This window comes from Felis catus, chromosome D2 (genome assembly GCF_018350175.1).
Source record: "Felis catus isolate Fca126 chromosome D2, F.catus_Fca126_mat1.0, whole genome shotgun sequence".
NCBI lineage: Eukaryota > Metazoa > Chordata > Mammalia > Carnivora > Felidae > Felis > Felis catus.
In genome coordinates this window covers 24,838,520-24,866,237 of record NC_058378.1, presented here as the reverse complement: position 1 = coordinate 24,866,237, position 27,718 = coordinate 24,838,520, and the positions used below count along the sequence as shown (strand labels likewise).

Genomic DNA, 27,718 nt, shown 5'->3' with positions numbered 1-27,718 from the left:
TTGACAACAGAAATTCTATTTCTGGTGACATGTACTTCAGTAATAACAAATTCTTTTTTTGTATTAGCAGTACATGTTTTTATGGTATTAGAATGTTAGGAAATCTGATGAACTAGGTTCTGTACATTTAGAAGTTAAAAGACAATGCTTTCAAGATCTGCATTCAATACAAAAAAAAATAGCAAATGTTTGGAAATTACTATGATACTGGTTGATTTTCCTACATCACATGGAAAAATTCATATAATTATGTTATTTATTTGTCTGAATAGTTCTTGTAAGATATATTTAGAAAAGGTCATTTATGCTTCATAAATATACATTAAAGTCCTGCTGTGATAACTGTGTTTAGCTTTTTCTAGTAATTGAAGTCTGATATATATATATATATATATATATATATATATATATATATATATATATGTATATATTTTTTTTTAAATAGAATTCTCCCAGTCCCTGGTTACATCAGCCCACCCCTGTGACCTCAGCAGATGGTGTTGGATTACTTAGTCACATTCCTGTCAGACCTTCCAGTGCAGAGCCTCATCGGTCTCTTAAAATTACAGCACATTCCAGTCCACCATTGACAAAAAGTTTAATAGATCACCATAAAGAGTAAGTTCACCAATGCTTAAAACTTACGAGTACCTCGTCTTTCATAGTTTTTCTTAATTTGATTTCTAACTAAACAGATAATTTTAAGTTAAGAAACATCTTAAAACTAGGCTTTGAGTAAGTACTATTGTTTCCATTTTGATATACTTTCTAATGTACTCTGTATTATTAAAGTACATGCAAAGTCATGTTTTCCTTTCATAATATTACACAGAAGCTATCTTCATATCATACCAGAAAAAGTTGTTACAGAAACCTTTATGTGTATTTTCTTTACAGAGAACTGGAGAGGAAAGCTTTCATTGAACCATTACGTTCTGTTGCATCCACATCAGCAAAAAATGACCTAGATCTGAATAGGTCACAGACTGGAAAAGATGGTCTATTGCATAGACATTTTGTGGATCCTGTATTGAATCAATTACAGAGACAACCCCAGGAGACTGGAGAGAGATTACACAAATATAAGGAGGAACACCGTCGAATCCTTCAAGAAAGTATTGATGTTGCTCCCTTTACAACTAAAATCAAGGGGCTTGAGGGTGAGAGAGATAGTTATTCCAGAGTAGCATTGTCATCTTCTAGCCCTAAAAGCCATGTCATTGTCAAACAAGACAAGGATGTAGAATGTTCAGTATCCGATCTTTATAAAATGAAGCACTCAGTGCCTCAGAGTTTGCCCCAAAGTAACTATTTCACTACGTTGTCTAATAGCGTGGTCAATGAACCACCAAGGTCCTATCCATCCAAAGAGGTTTCACATATTTACACTGAAAAACAGAGTAATACCCTTGCTGCAACAGCTAATCCTCAAACTCTGACTTCATTTATATCCTCTCTTTCAAAGCCTCCACCCTTAATTAAACACCAACCAGAAAGTGAAGGTTTAGTAGGCAAGATACCAGAACATCTTCCCCATCAAATTGCTTCTCACTCGGTAACAACCTTCAGAAATGATTGTAGGAGTCCTACCCATTTGACAGTTTCTTCTACAAATGCACTCCGGAGCATGCCTGCTTTACATAGAGCACCAGTATTTCACCCACCAATCCATCACAGCCTGGAAAGAAAGGAAAGCAACTATAGTAGTCTTTCCCCTCCAACTTTAACCCCAGTGATGCCTGTAAATGCTGGTGGGAAAGTTCAAGAATCACAAAAGCCTCCAACTCTAATTCCAGAGCCAAAAGACTCTCAGGCCAATTTTAAGAGTTCTTCTGAACAGAGTTTGTCAGAAATGTGGAAATCTAATAATAACCTCAGCAAAGAGAAAGCTGAATGGCATGTGGAGAAAAGCAGTGGAAAGTCACAGGCTGCTATGGCATCTGTCATTGTTCGTCCACCATCTAGTACAAAACTTGAGAGTGTGCCAGCAATGCAGTTAGCTTCCAAAGATCGAGTTAGTGAAAGATCTTCAACTGGGGCAAATCAAACAGATTGTCTCAAACCAGCAGAAGCTGGGGAGACTGGAAGAATCATTCTGCCAAGTGTGAATTCAGACAGTGCTCACATAAAATCTGAAAAAAATGTCCAGGCTGTCTCACAGGGCAGTGTTCCCAGTTCAGTCATGTCTGCCGTAAATACAGTGTGTAATACCAAAACGGATGTATTCACATCTGCTGCCACTACCACCAGTGTTTCCAGCTGGGGGGGTTCAGAAATAATTTACTCTTTATCGAATACCATTTTGGCCTCTAAATCCTTAGAATGTACCTCTTCAAAAAGTGTCAGTCATTCAGTGGCTCAGATACAAGAATGCAGGGTCAGCACCACAGCTCCAGTTACACCAGCCAGTAGTAAGACAGGAAGTGCTGTTCAGCCCAGCTCTGGGTTCTCAGGCACAACTGATTTTATCCATTTAAAAAAGCACAAGGCAGCATTGGCTGCAGCTCAGTATAAAAGTAGTAATGTCAGTGAGACTGAGCCTAATGCTGTGAAAAATCAGACATCTTCAGCCTCCCTTCTCTCGGATAGCACTGTAGCCTGTAGTACAATAAACAAAGCAAACTCTGTAGGAAATGGGCAAGCATCCCAGACAAGTCAACCTAACTACCATACTAAACTGAAAAAGGCCTGGCTTACTAGACACTCAGAGGAAGATAAAAATACTAATAAAATGGAAAATTCAGGGAATTCTGTATCAGAAATTATCAAGCCATGTTCTGTCAATTTAATAGCCTCTACATCTAATGACATACAAAATAGTGTAGATAGTAAGATGATAGTTGATAAATACATAAAAGATGATAAAGTCACTAGGAGAAAAGCCAAAAGAACTTACGAATCTGGCTCTGAAAGTGGAGACTCAGATGAAAGTGAAAGCAAGTCAGAGCAAAGGACTAAGAGGCAACCTAAGCCAACTTACAAAAAGAAGCAAAATGACTTGCAGAAGAGAAAAGGTGAAATAGAAGAAGATTTAAAACCCAATGGGGTTCTCAGCAGGAGTGCCAAAGAAAAAAGTAAATTGAAATTGCAGAGCAACAGTAATAGTGGTAAGTTAATTACTTTTTTATCTCAGGCAAAATGGGCTGCATGTTCTTGCAACAATGGTGTAGGTTCTGTCAAGATGAGTGAGCACAGAGGCATCTTTTGACTTTTATTTGTCTGCCCTAGCATAATGTATGTGCTCGTAGACCTCATTTCTGCATTTCCCAAGTACCCTATAAGAGAAAATGAGAGAAGACCTATCTCTCCATTTTTAAAAGACTTGTAGAAATATGTTCTACCTAGCATTCTGACAAAAACCGATTTAGTAGTTACTCAGAATTTTGATCATTTCTAAGTACTGTCAAGTGGATTCCTAAAATTAGCTATTTACCTTTAACATGATGTAGTTGTGAAAAAAATCCTAGTCACATGTACTTCCTTTAAGTCACATTTTTAGAAGAATACCACTTCAATTTGTGGATACGCCCTGTATCCCTTCTCTCATCTGGTAACAAAATTGAAAGCTTTTTGAAATTACCTTCTATTTAACTAATATTGCCACTCATTCAAAAAGTTCTTTATTTTGGGTAAAAGTTAAATAAAAGGGGATTGTGGTTTTGTGTGCTCATTTCTACATTCAAGAAAAATTTCTGTAAGTAAAAGTTTCAAAACTGATTATATTTCATTTGTGGCCTTATTAGCAAGGCAAAATAAGTGTAATGTTCACTCTAAAGTGTTTCTGTAGGTTTTTAACTCTAGAAGTAGTTTTTCTCAGTTTGCTTATTTCTTTTTAGGTATGTTGCACAATGCAGAAAGCACTTAATAGTTTCACTATATCCATGTATTCATCCACATACAATATATGAAATATCTGACAGTGTGGACATTCAAGAAGTACTTTGGATGCTTGAAGGCTTGTATTTGGGCCTTTTCACTGAATGAGGTTTTTTCACATGCCTGTGTGGAAACCAGAGGCAAAGTGAAGGACAGAAAAACAGGAGGATGGAATCATAGAAAAGGACAGTCAGAAAGTGAAAGAACGAAGCTCTACTAGAGACAGAAAGGCTGACAGACTGAAATGCAAATATAGTCAGAAGAAAGAGAGGGAGATTGACATCGGAGGATACAATATACATGCCATTTATTTGAGTATTGGATTGTGTACTGTGTTGCCTTTTCTTTTCTCATGTGTTTTGCTTCCCCAGTGAATTCTTAAGGAGGCCTAGTGTGGTCAATAATTGTTTCTTTTCTGTTTCACATGACATTTCCTTTGGTGTTGGGTATACAGATAGATACTTGAGTTAAATTTACAGAAAACAGAGATAGGAATCTTCCAACTTTTAACACTTAGAAAACTCTTGTGAAGTTAAGTTTATAAAATTAACTCTTAAGTACATATTCTAGTTCATGTTGACAGTGAATGTACAGGTTCCCAAGTAAGAGTTCAACAACAGACTGGAATCAGCATCCCACCCCCCTCCAAGTTGTGCTGCTTAGTCAAATCTCTTCTCCTTAGTAACTAACATTTAGCCTCAGAGAGGGTATTCTAAGCCCCATCTATTGTCAAGTCCAAAATAATATTGACTGTTCATTGCCATCTGTTAATTATGGGCAGAGTTGTTCTGCCTTTGTTCTGGCTGTCTAGAAAAGTTCTCTAAATTGGGAGTTCATAAATCTAACTTCCATATTTGAGTGGATCATCTACCTCGTGAATTAAATATGACCTTTATCTAATGGTCATTGGGGTTGTCATCAGTCATAGTCAAAAAGAGTGAGTTAAGTCAGTACTTAGAGAGTGTAATGTGATTACATACACTGTTACACATGTGTAAGTTATATACACATAACTCCTATAATAGTGTGTTTCTTAGTACCTTCTAAAGCCAGGTACAATAGATTTTATCTATTGCTTTGGAATGTCTTCGTATCTGCTGCCTTTCCATACTGCTAATTAAAAGTTGGTTGTTTTTTTTTTTTTTTTATGGGGCGCCTGGGTGGCGCAGTCGGTTAAGCGTCCGACTTCAGCCAGGTCACGATCTCACGGTCCGTGAGTTCGAGCCCCGCGTCAGGCTCTGGGCTGATGGCTCGGAGCCTGGAGCCTGTTTCCGATTCTGCGTCTCCCTCTCTCTCTGCCCCTCCCCCGTTCATGCTCTGTCTCTCTCTGTCCCAAAAATAAATAAAAACATTGAAAAAAAAATTTAAAAAAAGTTGGTTGTTTTTCTGTGACTAATTTCTTATATAATTTTATGAACTGAAATTACCCATCAAATTTAAATATGTCCAAAGTCCTATGATACACAAAACCAGACTATATAATCAGAATTAATTGCTATATCTCAAAAAAAAATTTTTTTAAGTGATGGACTATCAAAGATTAAAGGTTAGCATGTATTTGTTTCCTATTTTCTTCCTCCATAGTTTTCTGTTGGCTAGAGCAGCTGATTGAGTATTTGCTAGTAAATTGAGAACTAAGGATGAAAATGTTCTTATGGCATGAAAGAATAACTAGGTATTTTTTGTTGATTTAAATGTGTTATTCTCAAAGTTTAGATTTTAGATATTGGCAATAAATTAGATGTATAGATTTGAAAGATAAAGTTATTTTATTATGTGAATACTTTTATAATAAAATTCATAAAAGGAGTTCGCTACCATTGTGTGTCGCCTAGTTTAGAAACAAAAATCACAATATCACAAACTGTCTCTATGACCTGGGACTTTGTGTCTTTGTAATTCATCCATTCGTTTAAATTAAAAATAGTTTCAGATTGTCTATTTTGTGTCACAGAATTGAAATTTGCTTGAAATGTCCAGTTCTATAAATACTGTTTAAATTGTTCATAGTGGTATGGTTATCCATACTCTCTGAACTGTTCCATTACCTGTAATGTAAAAGCATATTGGTTAATAGTTGTTTTCTAGTCAAAATAGAAATACATTGAATTTAGTTTATTCTAAGTGTAACAGAAAAAAAAAAAAGTAAATAAATGATTGAAATCACGTGTGCCAAGTAAAAATCTATGAGCAGTGTACCATTCTTGTTCATTCTGACTTCTAAAAGCTCTGAATTTTTTATACTGTCTATAGGGGAAATCTGCCTTATATGCAGTGGAGGAGATAGCAAACTCTTCATACGAGCCTTATGGAAACATTTTTATTCCATAAGTGGTGTGTGCATATAATATGTCTTTCTTTAGTGGATTAAGCCAAATGGCTTGTCCTAAGTTAGAGACAGAAGAGGGGAGAGCAGGTAGTTTAAAGAACCAGGCAACAATCCTAGAAGTGCTTAATAACTGGAAGCAGATTTTAAATGAGCCATCCCGAAGCTTAAACTCTGTACTTCCTATGTTAAGATGTGCTATCTTGCTGTCATTGTACTCCTTGCACTGTCAACAGGTAAGTAATAGTGGGAGCTCAAGGCCAGAGATCTGCTACATATTTCTGCAAAAATTAGATCGTCTCCGGAGAATAGTTGTACTGCCTCTTTTCCACACATCAGAGTGATTAGAAAGCACAGGGTAGGAAATATCTTTGAACATGACAGAAAGAGCAAACTATGTAAATCTCCTACCTGACATACAGATGTAAGTACACTTTTAAGAGTCTGATATTTGGGGGCACCTGGGTGGCTCAGTTAAGTGTCCGACTTCAGTTCAGGTCATGATCTCACGGTTTGTGAGTTCGAGCCCTGTGTCACGCTGTGCTCAGAGCTCAGAGCCTGGAGCCCACTTTGGATTCTGTGTCTCCGTTTCTCTGCTCTTCCCCAGCTCATGCTCTGTCTCTCTCTCTCTCTCCTTCAAAAATAAACATTCAAAAACAAAATTTTTTTTAAAAAGGAGTCTGATACTTGCTTGTCCCAACATAGGTTGTTTTTAAAAGAATATGCTTTAAATTTTTTTAATAGGCAAAATTTAATTTATGTATAATATTTTGAGTCCTGCTCTGTAGATGACAGATTATCTACTTGATACTTGAGCCAGTGTTATAACAATTAAGCTGAAGTTAGTAAACATGATGGTGCAGTGATGTAGAGCATAGTAAATAATTTCTTCAAATGTTAATCATTTGAGGTTTTTTTTTTTTCCTTTAGATTTCTCTGATGCCTTTTCTACCATCAAAAAAGACCATCAAGTTAATACTGGCTTTTTTCTTTATTTTCTTCATCCCTTTTATTTTCTAAAAGATACTGCTTCCATCAGTATATTGAATCAAATGGAGGACATCATAATGAGGGAGAGATACTAAGAGAGCTTATTAGCCCCTCTTCTCTCAAATAATGGTATTATAAAATTACCTCTTATCTTTAATGGACCACACTTACCTTGGAGAATCATATTAAATATTTCAAAACAATATAAGTATGTTGGAATTAGTTTGTAGTTTCTGAAAGTACTAACTTTTGGTCTTCAGATTCTTCCTGAAATATCTTGATCTTGAAATAACTTTCTCCTACATATACCAAATCCCTGTGTAGAAGGGCTATATTTTTAGCTATAGATTCACATAGAAATGAATGATTCCTGTGTTTGCTATTGTACAAATATAAATATTTAATATATAAAGATTTCAATCAGCTGGAAGATTTACTCAGCTCTGCATTTCCAGTATACTGACATAAGAATTCATTTGATTAATAGAATAGTAAGTAAATAGAAATGCTGCTATGGACTTTTAGTTATTAATGCGGACCTAGAAGTATAATGTCTGCTTCTTTTTTACAGTCTTAATATGTTGTGACAGTTGTATACTTGTCTTGAGCTTTATCTCAAGGAGTGTACTTTTTTAAAAAGTTGTAATCTTGCTAATAATTTCCTACTGGTTTTACAGCTGGCATCCCTCGTTCGGTATTAAAAGATTGGCGTAAAGTCAAGAAGCTGAAGCAAACTGGGGAATCCTTTTTACAGGATGACTCCTGCTGTGAGATAGGGCCTAATTTGCAAAAGTGCCGAGAATGTAGACTTATTCGGAGTAAAAAAGGAGAAGAACCAACCCACTCCCCGGTGTTTTGTAGATTTTACTACTTTAGACGGTGAGTAGAAATATGTAACTGGGGAAAATATGTCTATTGGATATTGGAAATTAGACTGCCATTCTGAGGGTCTCTTTTAGAGGTGGGAGTGAGTCTTTTGAGTTTGTTTCTGAAACATCAGAAAAGAGTATTAAACTTTCTTGTGATAAATTTAATAATATCTAACCATGTGACTAAATTCATATTCTCTTGTTACTTGTGTTCATATGACCTTTCTCTTCTGAGATATTTATTTTTCCTTAATGAGAAAATAGTATTTTCTAGAAAATGATAGGAAGCAGCAATTTGTTTGGTTTAAGGAATTTTTAAATGGTTATATACTTTGACCATTTATATTAGTTAGCAATCACAAATCGTCTATAAATCTAGGTAAACAATCTAGGTATCAAACCAAAGTCATTGCATTACATGGACTACCCACATGTTTTGTTAAACATGTAGCTATAAAAATATGAGTTACAAAATTAGAAAAAGGGTTTGTCAGTACCATATCATACTACCATATCATGTTTCACAGGTAGAATCAGTCATTCCTGAGATTCAGCTCTTTCTCTTGCTTCCTATATGACTTTATTAACTATAGTAGGATTATATAGCTCATCCTATCTCATATGCATAATGCTAATTATAGTGGTACCTACTTCAGAGAGATTTCATGATTAAATGAGATAAAGTACAAAAGGCCCTTGGTCGTACCAAGCACATATGAATGTGTATGAATATAAGCTGCAAATATTTTCCTAATCATCAACTTCCTAAGAAGTTAGGAAACACTTTGCTCTGGCAAATACACTTCTGCTGGTGGCCCAGTGGAGACCCCAAGAACATGTATTGTTAGGAACAGAACCAAGTTCTATTTCTTACTTTTACTTCATGGTTTTTCTAGCCAACAATCCCCAAAGGATCAACAACTTTAAAGAATAGTTGTAGAAAGTAGGGCACATGGAATTGCATTAAAAAAGAAAAAGAAAACAGAAGGAAAGTAGATTTGAAGGAAAGAAATTTTCAGGTAGAGATAATAACACAAAGCTGAAATAAGATAATAGATTATAACAAAGGGAGAAATCTGGTTCAAAAAAGGATGATGGATTATAATGAAGGGAAAATTTGGTTTAAAAAAAAAAGAAAGGTTTAGGTAATAAAAGAATGAGAAAAGGGCCTGGGAAAAGGAATGTTGGTGTTGTCCATTTGAAAAATAGAGAATGAATTGTAATGAATTTCTGATATCCCCCAGTTGAGAGTAAATAGAGTAAGTACTATGATACTGAAGAATAACTACCAACCCGGAAGAAAATGGCAATTTTGCTTTCCATTTACCCTAAACTTTTCTGAATTGAGTAGTTAAGTAAATTGGATGGCAAGCTGAGAGGAACTAAGTATACTTAGTTGGGTTCCTAATAAACTTTTGAGAGTTTCAACTTTTCCTCTAAATCATAAATAAATAAAGTGTCATTTTAATTAATGAAAACTATGTATATATATACTTGGTATTTTTTAAATCCTCCCAGTGAAAGTCTTAAGGTGATTTAGGGCATTTTCAGTAGTAGAGGTTCTTGATTTAGATTATGTATAAAATAAAAGTATTGCTCTAGGCAACATTTGGCCAACATTTTAACTCTTGTCCTCATCAAACACTCAGACACAATTTTCATTTGACTGAAATAAATAGTTAAGTATAACTGATAGGAAAAATCTTATTTCTTGAAATAACTTAAAATTGGTGCTGCTTATCATTGCCATTTGTGTAACACTATGGGAGTCATTTAAGTTTGTTAAATTTAATTAATAATGAAAAGTGTGTGTGTATATGAAGGACTACCCTATTTTCTTGTTTGTTTTTTTTAACAAATGTAATTTACATGTTTATAATACAAAAGTGTAAATTAATTATAAATTTACAACTTTATAAAACTGGACTTGTGTCTTGGGGTGCCTGGGTGACTCAATCTGTGCTGACAGCTCAGAGCCTGCTTGGGATCCTCTCTCTGCCTCTCCTGTACTCGCACTCTCTTTCTCAAAATAAATAAGTAAACATTAAAAAAAAAAACTGGACTGGTGTCTAATCCTTTTATGTTTTAATATTTCAGATTGTCATTTAGTAAAAATGGAGTGGTTAGAATAGATGGTTTCTCTTCTCCTGACCAATATGACGATGAAGCTATGAGCTTATGGACACATGAAAATTATGAAGATGATGAACTAGACATAGAAACTTCAAAATACATCTTGGATATAATAGGTGATAAGTTCTGTCAGTTAGTAACATCTGAAAAAACAGCTTTGTCCTGGGTGAAAAAGGATGGTAAGGAAGTTAAATACTTAGAATATACAACTGTACAAATTTGATTTTAAGAATTTCTCTTTGAAGTATATTTAATAGGAGCAGTCCCTTATTTTGTCTAGTGTTACTGACATTTTAATTTGATAACAATTTTTTTATGTACAAAGGCACCTATGTGTACTTAAATCAACATCTTTTCCAACTGAATGTATTAACAATTCATGAAGTCACAACAGCACTATGCTGTTTCTGCCATTATGACATAAGTTAGCATGGTAAGGATACTTCAGATGTGGAATGGGGAAATTTCAGCCTTTGCCAGCATAAGACACAGTCCATACCATTTATTTTTAATCTGCTGTGGTTCATCATAGGTTTTAGAATCAGATGGATTTATATTTGAATCTCAACTTTATTCCCTGCTTTTATGACTGTAAGATGGGAGTAACTACCTCATAGCTTTGTTTAGAAAGTAATTATATTTACATATGTAAAGCACCTAATATATGAGTTACTCTAAATCTTCCTTTCTCCTAAATCAGTGGTTTGTCCCCCAAGGGATGTTTGGTAATGACTGGAGACATTTTTGGTTGCATGACTGAAAGGTCGGGAGTGGATGGTAGAGCACAAACATCTAATGTGTGGAGGTCATAGATGCTGCTGAACTTCCTACATTGCACAGAATAGTCCCTCATAACAGAATTATTCAGTCAAAAATCTTAAAAGTGCTAAGGTTGAGAAACTGCATTAGATGTAAGTCTTCTGAAGAGAATTACTGATTCAAGAAATCTGTTGATCTTTAGTTATATCCTTCAGAGTTCTTAGTTTGCCATAAAATTTTTGTGTTTGTGTATTTCAGCGAAAATTGTGTGGAAAGGAGCATACTTGCCTTTAAATTTTTATTTCTCTGTGTTTCAGCCAAAATCGCCTGGAAAAGAGCAGTGAGAGGAGTCCGGGAAATGTGTGATGCATGTGAAGCAACATTGTTTAACATTCATTGGGTCTGCCAGAAATGTGGATTTGTGGTCTGCTTAGATTGCTACAAGGCAAAGGAAAGGAAGAGTTCTAGAGGTTGGTTTATAACTTTCTGTAAATTGAAATTTTTATAATGTTCATTTTCTTTAAGATCATTCATCTGGAAATGATATGTGTGTGAGGTTCCCCCCCCACCCCCGCCAATACATTAAAGAAATTTGGTAAATTTATTAATGTCCAGATTTCCTAGAATAAAAACTGCATCTACATCTTTTTATCCTGATTAGTAGATCCACCCACTCCTTTCAGCAGGTAGTTTTTTAATGTAGCCCAATTTAGGACAGGCTTTGCTCCCTTCAGACTCCAGTGTGTAGGAGCCTGAAGCCTATTCTAAGACCTGTTAATTACACGGTCATGCACATAAGTCACAATTGAATATTTAACTTGTGTGAACTGATTTTTCTGAGTAATTGGTCCATAAAGTTCAGATCAAAATGTTCAAGAATATGCTTCCACTAGTATCAATTTGTCCCGTAGTTCTTAGAGAATGAAGAAGTCTTTATTATATTTAACAGTAGTCTTTGAAGCTATTATTTTAGATGAAATGTCACTAAAACAGTGTTCTACATGTTGATACAGTTAAAGATAATATGAAATTTAAAAAAGAAGTAACTATATTCACGTTTTCTCATGATAAAAGTGTTTTTAGAAAAAGCTTATCCAAGGCAGTTTTAGAAGTAGCTACCTCATATTGGTAACCTGAAATTTTTAGTTATTTGTTTGGGATAAAGTCTTCATGAAATGAGAGGATTTGAATTGTGAAAGTATTAGAAGTAAAGTCATGTTTAGTGATAAAAACCTGTTTAATGTCTAAAAATGATATATGTCATTTTCATATCCAACAAACTCTTTCAGCATACTTAACTCGATAAACCATGATTTAGCTATCAGTATCTTTTCCACTGATAAGATTACTAGAGCCTTTTTCTTAGACACCCAACACATAAACAAAAAGACCCCTAGAGTGGGGACACATTTCCAAACATCACAGCTGGGTGTTTCTGTGACATGCAAAAGATACATAAATATAAGTAAAATGTGAGGCTATAATAAGGAATGCAGTCTGGGCAGTTACCTATCTTCAAAACTATACAAATATATTTGGATATTTTTAGTTAAAAAATTAGCTCCACTGTTATAAAACTTCATCACATGCATTTTATATTCTTTTTTCCTGTTTCCATATTACTTTTGTTTTCCCTTTGCCCAAGTAAAGAAATTAATTCATCGTATTTTTCCATACTGTTTGCATGTATATGAGCATGTATCATTTTTGGAATAAGATAGGGTATGTATAATAAACCTTAGTAGTTGCATTGCTATTGATATTCACAGTCCTGTTAATTTTAAAAGTATAGTCATTGTATCTTTTTTTTTAACCTCTGTGCCTTCAGTTATATATTGTTATCTATATATTTCTATTTCACTGTCAAATATTGTGATAAACTCCTATTGGCTAGGTTATAGCTTTATATAACAGTAATTAGCATAATATTCAATACCTTGATCTCAAGGAAATCTTTTTCTATAAATTTGATGACATACACAGTTACTTATGATGTGTCTCTGTGAGCTTCAATATATATCATAAAGCTCATTAAAGTCAGCATAAAAAATCTAGAACTATTGTTTGATGAAGTTTCAGACTAAATAAAATTCAAATCCAGTCTAAAACTGGTTTTCTTTAAAAACTTTCCAACTTTCCCCTCCAGAACCTACACAATAACTTGTAAATGCTTTCTAACAGCTTATATTTTAGACAAGGAAGATAGACGTAACTAATACGTTAATGACAATAAAGAATGGTAATTTCAAAAAAGGATAAATAACATTATATCAGTTTTGTATCTTGTTTTTATAAAATTCTCAGAATGGTGGAACTTAGTCTTTTAAAAACCAACCAAACCAATTTGAGGCCTGCTATTGGTATTTTATATAATTGTTAAGCTCTTTATATATGTTATCAATTTTATAATTATAAAACCATGATGGATATAAAGTATGTATGTTATAATCATACAGATAAAGAACTGTATGCTTGGATGAAGTGTGTGAAGGGACAGCCTCATGATCACAAACATTTAATGCCAACTCAAATTATACCCGGTTCTGGTAAGTATAAATGTACATTATTTACTTAGTAGTGTAACAGCTCTTTCTTGGTCTAGATTGTTTAGGAGTGCGTAGAAATAGAATGGAGAGGTAAGGTTTATCTAAACTTGAATTGTTTTTGTTCAGTTCTTAGAATCTGGTGTGTAATAAACCTAATAAGGCCAGCCCAGACCCAGTGATGAAGAAAGTCAGAGGAACCCTTGTGGAGGGGGAAACTAGAGTGTGGCAGAAAAGCTTACTAGATTTATGATGAAAGGTTATTTTCCGGGGCGCCTGGGTGGCTCAGTCGGTTAAGCGTCCGACTTCAGCCAGGTCACGATCTCGCGGTCTGTGGGTTCGAGCCCCGCGTCAGGCTCTGGGCTGATGGCTCAGAGCCTGGAGCCTGTTTCCGTTTCTGTGTCTCCCTCTCTCTCTCTGCCCCTCGCCCATTCATGCTCTGTCTCTATCTGTCCCAAAAATAAATAAACGTTGAAAAAAAAAAAAAAAAGGTTATTTTCCTTTTTTTTTTTTTTTTTTTGAGCATACTGAGTCTTCAAGAATAGAGGTGAGAGAAAAGAATAGAGAACATGAATTTGGTTGAATAATCAAACCTGAAAGAGATGGAAGAATTGAAGGAAAAAATGGGAAGCAAAGTGAAAGGACATAAGAAAACCTGCACAAGAAAAGACTGGAAAAAATTTTATTGTCTTAACTATCTTTTTATTAACCACTCTTATATTTTGTAGTTTTGACAGATCTTCTAGATGCGATGCACACTCTTAGAGAAAAATATGGTATTAAATCCCATTGTCATTGTACTAACAAACAGAATATACAGGTTGGAAATTTTCCTGCAGTGAATGGTGTATCTCAAGTAAGTAAAACTTTCTAATTATTCAAATGAAATGCATAGTTAAATTAATCATCTTTGCTATTTGAAATCAGTTTAGGACTTGTGTTTTGTAAATTATGTTTTTTATGTTACTGTATAAATATTACTACTTTTAACTCTGAATAATTGAAGACGTAGTATTTTTAAAGTTTAATTGTTCTACCCTTATAGGTTTTACAGAATGTTCTTAATCACAGTAATAAAATTTCTCTGTGCATGCCTGAGTCTCAGCAGCAGAATAACCCTCAGAAGTCTGAGAGTAATGGCAACAGCAGCCCAGGGAGTGACGTAAGCACAGACAGCAAGTTAACTCCTCCAGAATCCCAGTCACCACTGCACTGGTTAGCAGATCTTGCAGAGCAAAAGTCCAGAGAGGAAAAAAAAGGTAAATGAAGTTATCTAAGTATATAATAGATGACTATAATATAACCAACAATGTACTATGATACATTATAATACTCACTTAGAACAGTTTACATTTGTGTTTTGCTTGCATTATGTATGGCTTGGATACAGTAAAACATTTGTTTTCTATTGTTAGGAACTCACCTCCCTGTGATTGTATCAAAAGTAGTTAGAATCATTTGTGGATGAGCATATCATTAAAGCCACCAGGGCAGTAGATTTGTAACTTAAACTATACTTTCTCCCTGTTTTAGCTATAGCATTTTTCATTTGTGACAGGTGCAAACTCAGCTACATGTCTAAGATATTGAGGAAGGCCTTTTCATATTCAAACTGTTTGACTCCATTTTGAAGGATCTAACCCATCCTCTGGTGTGTGTTCAGGTGAATAAATCACTAGTGCTACACTTTTTATCTCTCACTATCAAATGTAGGGTCCCAGTTTTGTCTGTACTTTAGCAGCATGATTAGTTTTATTTGAATTTTGTAAATGTTGTATTTCAGAAAACAAAGAATTTGCCCTTGAAAATCAAATTAAAGAAGAGAGAGAACACGACAATCCTGATTCTCCAAATAGCAGAACATCACCTCCTGTGTCCCAGAATAATGAACAAGGCTCAACCTTACGAGATTTACTGACCACAACAGCTGGCAAGCTCCGTGTGGGTTCTACAGATGCTGGCATTGCCTTTGCCCCAGTGTATTCGATGGGAACCCCAGTGAGTGAGATGCCAGAGTTTTGGTTTTCATATGGACCTTAAATTTAGATGATTTGGGGATTTGGCTGTGAACTACACAATAAATAGATGCAAATGAAATAAAATACACCAATCACCAGACATATTCCCAATTGCATTATAAATCTCTTGCTTAAAAGCTGGAGATTTTACGTTTTTTCCCATGTGAAAAAGGTTGAGGGAGGGGCATTTCATGCCAGAAGAGCCCTAAGATAACTCCTTCAGAATTTGAAAACCATGTATCTGTCTAGTAGGGGAAATAAACCACATGGAAGTTAATGTTTTGTTACTTAAAATATTTAGTAATCCATTTTTGTTTTAATTATGCACCAGAAGAAAATAAAAACCAGTAATTGCATAGGGAGGCACAAATTTTTAGTGATCTTTAAAAGTATATGGGAAATTCCACCTATCTATCTTGTCTGCCCTAGTCCTAAAATAATGTAAAAGGCCACAGTTGCAGTTTTTGCAGACCTGGCAGATTCTCACATGGAAGACCACCAGACTTCTGGTTCATGCCTGTTAGGAACAGCGTAGGGACTACAGATCCATATTTGCTGACATGATTAGATATTCTTGAAGGCAGATAAAATGTTAATGTTAGTTGTTAGTGAAAGTTTAAAAATGTATATATGTTTTCTCTCAAAATACAACTTTTCCCCTAATAGAGTGGCAAAAGTGGAAGAACTATGCCAAACATTCTTGATGACATAATTGCTTCAGTTGTTGAAAACAAAATTCCACCAAATAAAGCCTCTAAGATAAATGTAAAACCAGAGCTGAAAGAAGAGCCTAAAGAGTGCAGAAATTCGTCCACGGAGGAAAACAGTATGTTGTACAATGACGTGCCACATTCTTGGATCTGCGAGAAGCATATTCTGTGGCTTCAGGATTATAAAAATATTAATAATTGGAAGCTTTTCAGAGAGTGTTGGAAACATGGACAAGTGAGTATTTTAAGCTGATTAGTGAAACTGAAACTGGTTGGATAAGAAGAAAGGGGAAAGATAGTACTTACTGGATTTGGAAGTCAGATCTCGAAAACAAAAAGGTTACCAGAATTACTGGTTCTGAATTTATATTCTTTGGTCAAATTTATATGAATTAACAGGGAAGCACGGGTTATTTGATGTTTCATTTTTTTAGCTATCAGTCAACAGATTTTTAATAAAGCCATATATTTACCAAATTTGGCAGTGCCTTTTTTTACATTTGTACTTTGGTCCAGTTAACAGATACGTATCTATTATTAAAGTGTTAATACTAGAAGCACTTTCCTTGGACTAATGAAAAGTGTAGGTGTTTTTGCCTTTAATGTTTATCCATAGAGCATTTATTGATGTGTTAGTTCATCAGATCTTGAATGACAAACGCCATTATTTAATTCTGTTCAGATAAAAATGATTTTCCCTTTGACCAAAGTTTTGATAGAATGTTTGGCACTCATGTCAGATGGCAGTTTATTACATTAGTGCAAACAAAAATTGTGAACAGAATTGAGAATTTGCATGACGTACTATTGTCATGTTGTTTTTTCTTGCTTTCTGGAAAACATTCTTTGCTATTTTATTTTACTTTCTTCATTGAGCAGGGAGTTATTGAGCACCTAATAAAACCTGGTCTTTTTGCTGGCCATTAAAGATATATAAAATGAGTAAGTTATATAAAAATAAGTAGATGAGCAAACTATTTTAGTGCAAAGGTTCTTAATCTTTTTAAGTCACTAAACCTTTTCACATTGTGAAGAAAGCTTGTTTCCTTTCTCCCCAGAAAAAATCATACCCATTCATTGCACATACACAATATTTAGTTCCCCCTCCTTTCTTTCTTTTTTTTCTTTTTTTTCTGGTTGGCTCTCCTTGAAGCCCTGATGCCATTGGTGGGTCATAATTTAGACCTTTTGATTTTCTGTGTGCTTGAACAGTCAACAGAAATATTTTAATAAATACATTAAATATGCTAAGGACCATTTTAAGGTACTCTAAAAAAACCAAAAGAGGGAATGACTAGGCTAGAGTACTAATTCCAAAGGGGTAGTCTGAATTGATGTCTCAGGGGTTAAGTGAAAATTTTCTGGATGTGAACAAGATACTGGAAATAATCAAAAGCATCAGGTGCTTGGGAAACTGTTAAGTAGTTTTGTTTGCCTGGAACACAGATAAGAGTTCTGTGGGATAATGGTGAGGAAATGGTAATTAGAGTTATGATTATGAAGGGCCTTAATCACACTAAGGAGTTTGAATTTTATTCTGTAGCTGTTGGTTTTATTTGAGGAAACAAAGTAATCAGATTGACATTTTAAAATTAACTGACAGCAAAACAGATTGGAAGTTGAATTAGGGGAAAATAAGACTAGAGACAAGGAGTCAAATTAGGTAGGTTTCCATTATTTCAGGAAGGTGATGATGATGGTACGTACCCTGGGAATCTGCTTCAGAAGATTCTAATACACTAGTTAATTTGCCTCTGTCTTTTTTTTTTTTTTTTTTTTTTAACAATATGGTTGCCATTAGAAAGAGTGGCATTGGGCTGGTTAGGAGTATTCCTGGATAGCCATAATAGGGGCTGGGAATTAATACATAAATTGCCAATACTAGTTAATTATCTAATAGCTGATAAGATTTTTTTTTAAGTTCACTTATTTGAGGGAGACAGAGAGTGTTTTGTGCACGTACATGTGAGGAGAGGAGGGGCAGAAGGAGGAGGAGAGAATATCTAGCAGGCTCCATGCTGTCAATGTGTGGAGCCCGGTGTGGGGCTCGATCTCATGAACCGTGAGATCATGACGTGAGCCGAAACCAAGAGTCAGTTATTCAACCTACTGACCTATCTAGGCGCCCCTAACTGAACCTATTTTTAAATGTTGGATGTATATCATTACTCCCTTGAAAGGAGGTTTAATGGAATAGTCACCCAAGTAGTTAACTAGACTCAAGGATGGTTTTGTTGTTTTTCTTTTCTTTTCTGATAACCCTAGCCAAAGGTTATTATGGTCTATGGTTCCCCAAATTTTAATTGTCTTAATGAAGTTTAAGATTACTTACTATATATTATATTTTACAAGAGATTCTCAAATCACAACTTTCTTTGTTCTCCATATCCCAGATTTTTGCTTCTTTTATAATAAAGGAATTAAAAAAAAAAAACCACCTTAAGAACAGTACATCAGACTATCTTAAAGGTTTTTGTTTTTTGTGTGTTTGTTTTTTGTTTTGTTTTTTACATCAGCATTGGAGTCTTAGAAGTTATAAATCTTCAGTTGTTAGTTTTAGGATTAAATAGCCTCAGGAATTCAAATTCATATGATTTCAAAGGCGAGACTTACTTTTAAGGAATCAGCCATTAAGCTTGAAATTTAATGTTATGCCTGGTTATTTAATGTTTTATTTATCATGATCCTTGTGGAGGTAAAGAACCTCCTGTGTGTTTTAAGTGATACAAATTATGTTTTAATCTCAATGACTGTATGTATTTTATTGTAAAATCTTATTATGTATGTTAGATACATACAAATGTGTTCTATCTTCAAAAATTAGTCTATAGATAAAGCAACCAAAAATCCATATTTATACTGCCCAGAACAAAAATTTTTAGTATAGCTTTTTGGACTTCTTTCCTAAAAATTACTACACATTTTAATTTTCAAAAATGGCAGTGTACTTTATATGGCATTCTCCCGTTACTTTTTCTCTTTGACAGTATATTGTAAACATCTTTCCAGGTCAGGGACTATTTTTAATAGTCTCTTTTATTCTCACAGTTTGTCATTAGTCCTGAAACTTAACCTGTTATCCATTTGTTGTATGTGCATATAAAATCAAATTTTGAGTGTCCTTATATACCTTTTAACTTATTTATTGATCTATCTATTTATAAGCCTGCAGTGGTTTCTGGTGTGCATAAGAAAATGAACATTAGCTTGTGGAAGGCGGAGTCAATTAGTCTTGATTTTGGAGACCACCAAGCTGATCTCTTGAACTGCAAAGACAGCATTATTTCAAATGCCAATGTTAAGGAATTCTGGGATGGCTTTGAAGAAGTTTCAAGTATGTTGTTTTTTGTTTGTTTTACTGTTTTCTGAAAACTACTCCTCCAATAATGATAAATTGCAAATATGACTTAACAGATTTTTAATCTTTGAAACTTCTATATTACTTTGGCTAATAAAAAAAGAAACAATTACTTAGAAACAAGAGACTGAGTCTTATTCCTGGCTCCACCCCTAATTTCCTTTGACCTTACATAAGTTACTCATACCATGTTTCCTTATATGGCGAGTATTTTTGGCAACCCCATAAACCTTTGAGAGTTATGTATGTAAAACACTTAGAAATTAAAAGTAAAAATGTAAGACTGATTTCAATAACAATTGTAAAAATTTTTAAAGAATATTTTTGCACTATTATAAGTACCTATATACTTAAGGAATAAAATTCCTAAAACTATGTAAGTACGTAAGAAATTAAAGGCAATGAGCAAGCATTCATTAAATACCTACTGTACAATTGAATCATTCATTTTACATCTCTTCCTTCCTCTCCAAACATTAGTAACAATGAAAAGGCAGAGATTATCTTTTAGTAATAAATTGCATTCTTTATAGAACGGCAAAAAATGAAAAGTGGAGAAACAGTTGTTTTAAAATTGAAAGATTGCCCTTCAGGAGAAGACTTCAAGACTATGATGCCAGCAAGGTATAGATTTTAAAACTTGTTTTTTTTAACACCTGGGTTTTTGAAATTGAGCTGAGATTATCCCCAGAAGTAGGATAAGGAACTGTATATTTGACCTGTAGGCATTTTCTTTGCCAATTAAAAGCAAAACCCAATCTCCGTAGCCTCAGCAGGATAAAGTCTTTATGTTAGGAAGTAAAGGAAAGAATGCTAATGTCAAAGGACATGGAATTCTTTTTGGGACCTCCATTCTGTCGGTGCTTTATGTATGTACGTATTTATCTGTCTGCCTATCCATCTATCTATCTACATGTCTATTTTGAGAGACCGAACAAGAGCGGGAGAGGGGTACAGAGAGAGGGAGAGAGAGAATCCCAAGTAGGCTCATGCTGTCAGTGCAGAACACCATGCAGGGCCTGATCCCACAAACCACAAGATCATGACCTGAGCTGAAATCAAGAGTCTGACACTTAACTGATTGAGACACCCAGGCACCCATTCATGCTTTTAATTTTCTAAGACTAGAGAAGCAGAACTGCAATTTTAGTCATTGTCACTTCTGTTTGATACTTGCTTGCCCTTGTATTACTCATTCATTTAAACTGAATGAGGTCAGGGGTGCCCTCTTTCTCAGATGTTTAAAAAAATTTTTAACTGAATGAGGTCAAGGAAAGTGTTACCTGTGAAAGTCCTTAGAGAAAGGTTGTATTAACTTTTGAACAACTTGAAAATTATGAAAGCACTGAAGAATGTAAATCTGTAGGGGCACCTGGGTTGCTCAGTTAGTTTGTCAACTTTGCTCAAGTTATGATCTCACGGTTTGTGAGGTTGAGCCCCGCATTGTGCTCTGTGCTGATAGCTCAGAGCCTGGAGTCTGCTTCAGATTCTGTGTCTCCCTCTCTCTGCCCCTCTCCTATTTGCACTCTGTCTCTCTCTCTCAAAAAATGTAAACATTAGAAATTTTAAGAAAAGAATGTAAATCTGTGTTCAAGTCAGTGTTATTATTCTTCAGATATGAAGATCTTTTAAAAAGCCTGCCATTGCCAGAATATTGTAATCCAGAAGGAAAATTCAACTTGGCCTCTCATTTGCCAGGATTTTTTGTGCGCCCTGATCTGGGACCCAGGTTGTGCAGTGCCTATGGTAGGTATATATTTACATTTCCATGAATTTGGAATTATATGAAATTTTAACTTCTGTCCAAAGATAATTGTCAAATTATTTTTAGGTACTACTAAATCTGTTTTCTAGTAATCCATTGAAATCTTTTTTTCCTATCAAATAGTATATTGGAAATTAATAGCCAATATAGTTAAGTACTTATGAATTCCTTGCAAAATATTTACATTTTCTATTAATTTGATTTTTATGGGAATTTCTTGCATTGTGGCTTTTGGGAAGCAGGTTTTGAAACAAGGAGACTATAGCTCAAATTACAATTAACAAATGTTCCTCATAGAGCCGATTTTGGGGAGAATATTTAGGATATGTGTTCGGTCAAGTAAAAGTTTTTTTTTTATACACAGGTGTAGCTGCTGCTAAAGATCATGACATAGGAACAACAAATCTCCATGTTGAAGTCTCTGATGTTGTAAACATTCTAGTCTATGTTGGCATAGCAAAAGGAAATGGCGTTCTTTCAAAAGCAGGTAAAGAAACTTGAATAGTGGTCTTTGGGATGACAGTTAAATAATCACACACACTAGGACTTATTGTCCAGAATGTCAGCCTCTCAGTAAACAGCAAAGATTGCAAAAAGAATTGCAGTAGATAGAGAGATATTCTGATCTTTATTACTTTAAGAGTGGTTGATTTGCCTGTCTTTTTTTGATATAATAGGAATTTTAGTTTTAAAAATGAGTATTATTATTTGACCTTTGCTATCTTTAAATGTTCTGTTTGTGAAAATAAACCATTAGGCTCACTTATAAACATTTATTGGATATTAGAAACTGGGCACTGGGTGTCTGAAGATGAATAAGATGTGGTTTGTGCCTCAAGCATTCTTCATTTTTTCCTCTCTACTATCAGGGAAGGAATCTTTTCTCCTAAGTAGAAATAAGCTCTCTACCCAGTGTATAGGTTTTAGGTTCCATCCTCTGGATTTCTTTCTGAAACCTTGTTCCACCTGCTGTCCTCTTCTTTATACTTTCCCTCTTGATTGGTTTATTTTCTTTGGAGTAGGAGTACACTCTAGACTATTTCTTCTTTATCAGAAGGAAACGTCCTTCAAATCTTGTCTTCCTCACTGCCATCCTATCGCTCCTGCCCTCATAACAGATTCTTTGCTGTCCCTGTCAACTGCCATTCACATTTCAGCTCAGTGCGGGTTGGCCTTACACCTGCTGCCCTACTGAAATTACTATTGCTGCGGCCCTCACAACATTCACAGTTTAAGTGGTTTTAGTGGTTTCTTTCTGGTCTTAATACTTACCCTCTGTAATAAATGGCACTGTTAATCACTGCGTCTTCTTCAAATGCTGCCTTTGGCTTCTATAGTACTAGTCCCCTAGTTCTTAACACCTTATGGAATCACAGGCTTTTCTAGGGTCCGAGAATTTTATTTTTTTATTTTTTATCTTTCCTAGTTTGCATTTACTTCATGTGAAATTCTACACATTACCCACCTACCACATACTTCACCAGTTCTGTATCTGGAGCCAAGGATGTATCTAAACTTAGTGACTAGGTGCTGAGAACATGGGGCTTCATTTGTAGTATTCACTCTGTTTTTCTGTGTATTTGACAGCTTCCATAAAACACAACCTAAATTCCCCCAAAACTAGAAAATCCTTTTTACACTCTTTTTTAGCTTCTTAGATTGACCCTTGATTATAATAGATAAAAACTCTTTGCCCCCGAGCCCCCCTGCCACCCCCTCCAGGATTTGAGTTGGGCATACTTGGGTTATAGTCTTAGCTCTAATACAGAAATGTGTGACTTATGGTTCAGATTACTGTTCTTCTTAAAGCCTCTGATGCTACATAGTTAATTAACTCTTTTGTACCTCATTGTACTTCATTCAAATCAACCCCTCTAGCATTTATTTTCCAATACAGAGGTTATACCTGCATTTCTCTTTAACTAGTCTTTCATGTCCTTAAATGCTGAGACTGTTATTTATCTTTATTCTTGCACAACTTCAATCCCTCATTTGTAGCATAGTATTTGGTCTTTTGAGAAAACATCCATTTTAATCCTTTGGCTGTCTTTATCTGAAGCTTTTGCCACTCTTTATAGATGATCCCAAAAAAAAGGAGTGTTTTTTTAAAAAGGAATGTTTAGGGTTAATGCTTAAAACACATCAAGAAATACTGACCTACTGAAAGCATATGCTTTTTCCTCCACCTGTGATGGCTCTCCTGCCTCCTATCTCCTCCTGGGCATATTCCTTCATATAGTTGTCTCCCCCTAGAGGCCTTTATTAAAAAAGATAAGCTTTCTCTACCCCAATAATCCCCCTCCTCCTTTTTTTTTTAATTCATAGAACAGTGAAGTTTAATGGGAAAAAATTGAGAAATCATTCTGAGGTTGCCAATTTATAATTTTGTTAATATAAAACATTTGAGAACTGAACCAGTTTTGTGTATTTTTATACTCCTGATTGCATTGACCTCAGTGTGGTGTTCTTGTTTATTCACTTACATTTATTAATCCCTTCTTTTACTCTGTGAGGTCTTGACTGGGTCTTTCTTTAACTCTATTGTCCCAACATTCTAGGACAGTGCCTGGTACACATTCATGTCTAAGTAAAGAAATCCTTGCAACCAGTTTTTAAGCATAAAAAAGAATTTACTGTTACAAATTAGGAAATATCTGAGGTGTTCTTTCTAGCAAGCAATACATTTCTTTTTCTCTCAAAAGAACATTTCTTTTAAATGTCCACTGTAGTTAAATCAGGAATTTGTAAAAGTATACGTTCCTGTGCTTCATTCAGAGATAACCAGTTAGCTGTTCCTTTTTGTGTACATGCATATAGATGTTCAGTTTTTAGTTTGTCATCATTTTAGAAGAATGGCCTGATGTTGCCTCAAAACCACAGCACATGAAGCATTTGCATTTAATTACAGATATGTACATATGAGATCTCCCAGGAATTCTAAGACATTTTGCTTGGCCATTTAGTAGTCATGTCATGGTAATGAACAAACTCCCCCCCCCCCCCCAACTGAACCTATTTGCTCAAGCCTAAAATAGAGATTATGATCCTTGCCTACCTTACTAAGTAGTTAGCAGTGGTCATGAAAGTCTTCAGTCAGTTATGAAATGCTGTATGAGTACAAATCATTGTTAGGACCACCCCCTTAGGACAGGAAGAAAGTTGGTGAAGTTTGAGTTAGAAGCCCCTGAGTGTTTTATCCTTGTTCTTTGGTTTTCAGAAAACAAATGATCTGGGAAAGTTACTGTTACTCTCCCCCTCCTTAGGGTCAGTGTTTTCTGTTTTGTAACAGTATAACTGTGTGTGTACCTCCTCTCTTAAGAGTCCTATCTAGTCAGGCACTGTGCTGCTCTCATAGGTCAGTTCTAGGACACTTGGCTCCCTGGTGCTCGTTATTGACTAATTTGAAAATATTCTCCTATGTTTCAGGAGTACTCAAGAAATTTGAGGAAGAAGATTTGGATGATGTTTTAAGAAAACGATTGAAGGACTCAAGTGAGATACCTGGTGCTCTGTGGCATATTTATGCAGGGAAAGACATTGACAAGATAAGGGAATTTCTTCAAAAGGTATAATTTAGGTTACGAATAGTTTACTTCTTCACCTTGAGCAAGGACTTAGTAATTTTTTTTTAAGTTTATTTATTTTTAAAGAGGAGAGAGAGAGAGCATGAGTGTGAGTGGGGGAGGGGGAATCCCAAGCAGGCTCCCTGCTGTCAGTGCGGAGCCCAACACGGGACTCGATCTCACAAACTGTGAGATCATGACATGAGCCAAAATCAAGAACTAGTCACTTAACCGACTGAGCCCCTCAGGTGCCCCAAGGACTTGTTTTTTTGTTTTTTTGTTTTTTTTTTTAGTGTTTACTTATTTATTTATTTTGAGAGAGAGAATCCCAAGCAGGTTCCACACTGTCAGCACAAAGCCCAGTGCAGGCCTTGAACTCCTGAACTGTGAGATCATGACCTGAACTGAAATCCAGAGTCGAACACTTAACCAACTGAGCCACCCCAGGCGCCCCTAGAAATTTTTAACGTAACTTCATTTATCATTCAGCAACATAAGATCATTAAATAATTTTTGCTTCGAAAGAGGACAGGATTTCTTGTTGCTGTTGAAAGTCAGAAACTCCTTTCTCTTACTCCTTTTAAAGCCCATTTCATGTTGAGATATTTGAATGGCAAACTTCTTCTCAGTTGCTAGTGCTCCCCTATCTCCTTTATAGTAAAGAACTAATCTGTTGATGAGTCAGATGTTTCCCTTGGTGAAAAGTAGTAAAAAGTACAGGATAGAAAAACTGATATGTTATAGAAACATCTAAAGAAGGTAGGATCTTTATTTTAGTAAAAGTGTCCCTTGAAATTGGTTTTTCAAAGATTAAAAGTTTAGTAAAGAAAGGTATTTACCTTTGTACGTATATATTTTTTAATGTTTTTTATTTATTTTTGAGAGACACAGACAAAGCATGAGTGGGGGAGGGGCAGAGAGAGAGGGAAACACAAAATCCAAAGCAGGCTCCAGGCTCTGAGCCATCAGCACAGAGCCTGACGTGGGCTGGAACCCACGAGCCATGAGATCATGACCTGAGCCGAAGTCAGACGCATAACTGACTGAGACACCCAGGCGCCCCTGTACTTACCTTTCTAAAAAGATCAGCATCAGGAAGTGTTTAAGAAGTCCATACGTATGGATGGTTTGGCTCTTGGAAAAAAAGCTACGAAACTGAGCTTTCCCTAATCTCTGTGCTGTACTCTTGAAATAACAGTAAAGAAGCCAAATGGATAGAATCTTCATGGGACAAGGAGGAGCTGAGAAGGTGATAGTATAGGGGTACTTGGGTGGTTCGGCCAGTTAAGCATCTGAGTCTTGACACTTGATTTGTGCTAAGGTCATGATCTCATGGTTTGGGAGATCAAACCCCAAACCCCTCAGGGCTCTGTGCTGACCCTGTGGAGCCTGCTTGGGATTCTCTCTCTCCCTTTCTCTTTCTCTGCCCCTCCCCACACTCACTCACTCTCTGTCTTTCTCAAAATAAACACATTTTTTTTTTAAAGGTGGTAGTATGATTCGCTTTACTAACAGAACCTCTTTGTGCAATATTGTTGTAATGTCCTTTGGCTTTTCAAATTGTCGTAGAATATTATTACCTTAAGTGCACACATTCCATAAGATTTTAAGAACAAAAGATGGTTAAGATTATTAGAACAAGAGATGGTTATTGTAAAGAAAATTGAAATTTAACTGAACGGGGCTTATCATTTCCCTTACTTAAAACTGAGGTATGTATTTTAATTTTAATCCATATTGCAGATTTCAAAAGAACAAGGCCTTGAAGTTCTACCAGAACATGATCCAATACGTGACCAAAGCTGGTATGTGAACAGAAAGCTCCGCCAAAGACTGCTTGAGGAATATGGAGTCAGAACTTGCACTCTCATTCAGTTCCTCGGTGATGCCATTGTCTTACCAGCAGGAGCACTTCATCAGGTGTGTACAAACTTATTTCTAACACGTCTATTTACTGAAAGAACCAATTTTGAAAAAGGAATTGTTCTGGTAAGAGAATGACCCGCACCGGTTTGTTTTCCTTAAGAAATTACCAAGATAGCTTTCCCGTGCTTGAAGAGATCTGACGTAGTTAAATGGTTTGAGAACTGAAATTATTTTAACATGAGCCAGATTTCCAGTTTTGTATTGTTTCTGGTTTAGTGAATGTAAATCTAATTTTTAAGTCTTTTTAAGGGGAAAATGAGATACTATATATTCGGTTCCTGGTAGTGAGACTTAACACCTAAGTTATTAATAAGACTTAGGAGATCACACATTTTCTAAGGCACCAAATTGAGCAGAATGAAGTATTGACTAGACCGTTCGAAAATTCAGGCTTTTGTGTAACTCCCCCCTTGTCAGGTTGCTAACACAGTGATAATGTTTCCAAAGAAAGTATGTAATTTTCATAGCTACTGATCCACAAAATTTAGAAACTAAAACACCTTATCTTTGCTTCTGTGGCTTGACTATGTGGCACTTGGCAAAATGGCATAGTGGGCTTGGAGGATTGTATTAAAAGCATACAGTGGATTCCTATAGACCGGAGCTACTGTGGACCAGCTTAGCCTTCACAGTAACAAAGTGTGTACAGAAAACCCAAGAAGCCAAAAAGCTAGTTTGCCCCAGAGTGGGTTCGTCACCTTTCCCACCACCTGGTTATTGAGATATTGTACACATCTCCTATGTGTACTTTTACATAAGACATGGAAAATTTTCCACATTTTGTATAACCATATATATGCAATAACTGCCTGTGTAGTGTTGTGACATTGTTATATAATACCACAAATACTCCATAAATGATAATACTTACTTAGTTTTTAT

General features: G+C 35.3%; 1 protein-coding gene across 9 annotated transcripts in view; it reads left to right on the top strand.

The window, feature by feature from the left end:
- The window catches only part of JMJD1C (jumonji domain containing 1C), a 265,588-nt gene that overhangs the window by 229,550 nt on the left and 8,320 nt on the right, over positions 1–27,718 (top strand). For 7 of the 9 annotated variants that reach the window (XM_045040031.1, XM_045040030.1, XM_045040029.1 and 4 more), the window contains 16 exons: positions 446–618; positions 898–3,107; positions 7,870–8,071; positions 10,159–10,373; positions 11,271–11,423; positions 13,410–13,499; positions 14,225–14,352; positions 14,542–14,755; positions 15,280–15,494; positions 16,181–16,459; positions 19,390–19,558; positions 20,116–20,206; positions 21,198–21,328; positions 21,712–21,834; positions 24,774–24,913; positions 26,654–26,830. In XM_045040031.1, coding sequence (XP_044895966.1) covers positions 446–618; positions 898–3,107; positions 7,870–8,071; positions 10,159–10,373; positions 11,271–11,423; positions 13,410–13,499; positions 14,225–14,352; positions 14,542–14,755; positions 15,280–15,494; positions 16,181–16,459; positions 19,390–19,558; positions 20,116–20,206; positions 21,198–21,328; positions 21,712–21,834; positions 24,774–24,913; positions 26,654–26,830 — 4,710 coding nt within the window. Of the gene's footprint in view, positions 1–445; positions 619–897; positions 3,108–7,869; positions 8,072–10,158; positions 10,374–11,270; positions 11,424–13,409; positions 13,500–14,224; positions 14,353–14,541; positions 14,756–15,054; positions 15,160–15,277; positions 15,495–16,180; positions 16,460–19,389; positions 19,559–20,115; positions 20,207–21,197; positions 21,329–21,711; positions 21,835–24,773; positions 24,914–26,653; positions 26,831–27,718 lie in introns of those variants that run through there. The other 2 variants (XM_045040039.1, XM_045040037.1) reach the window with 2 other exon arrangements.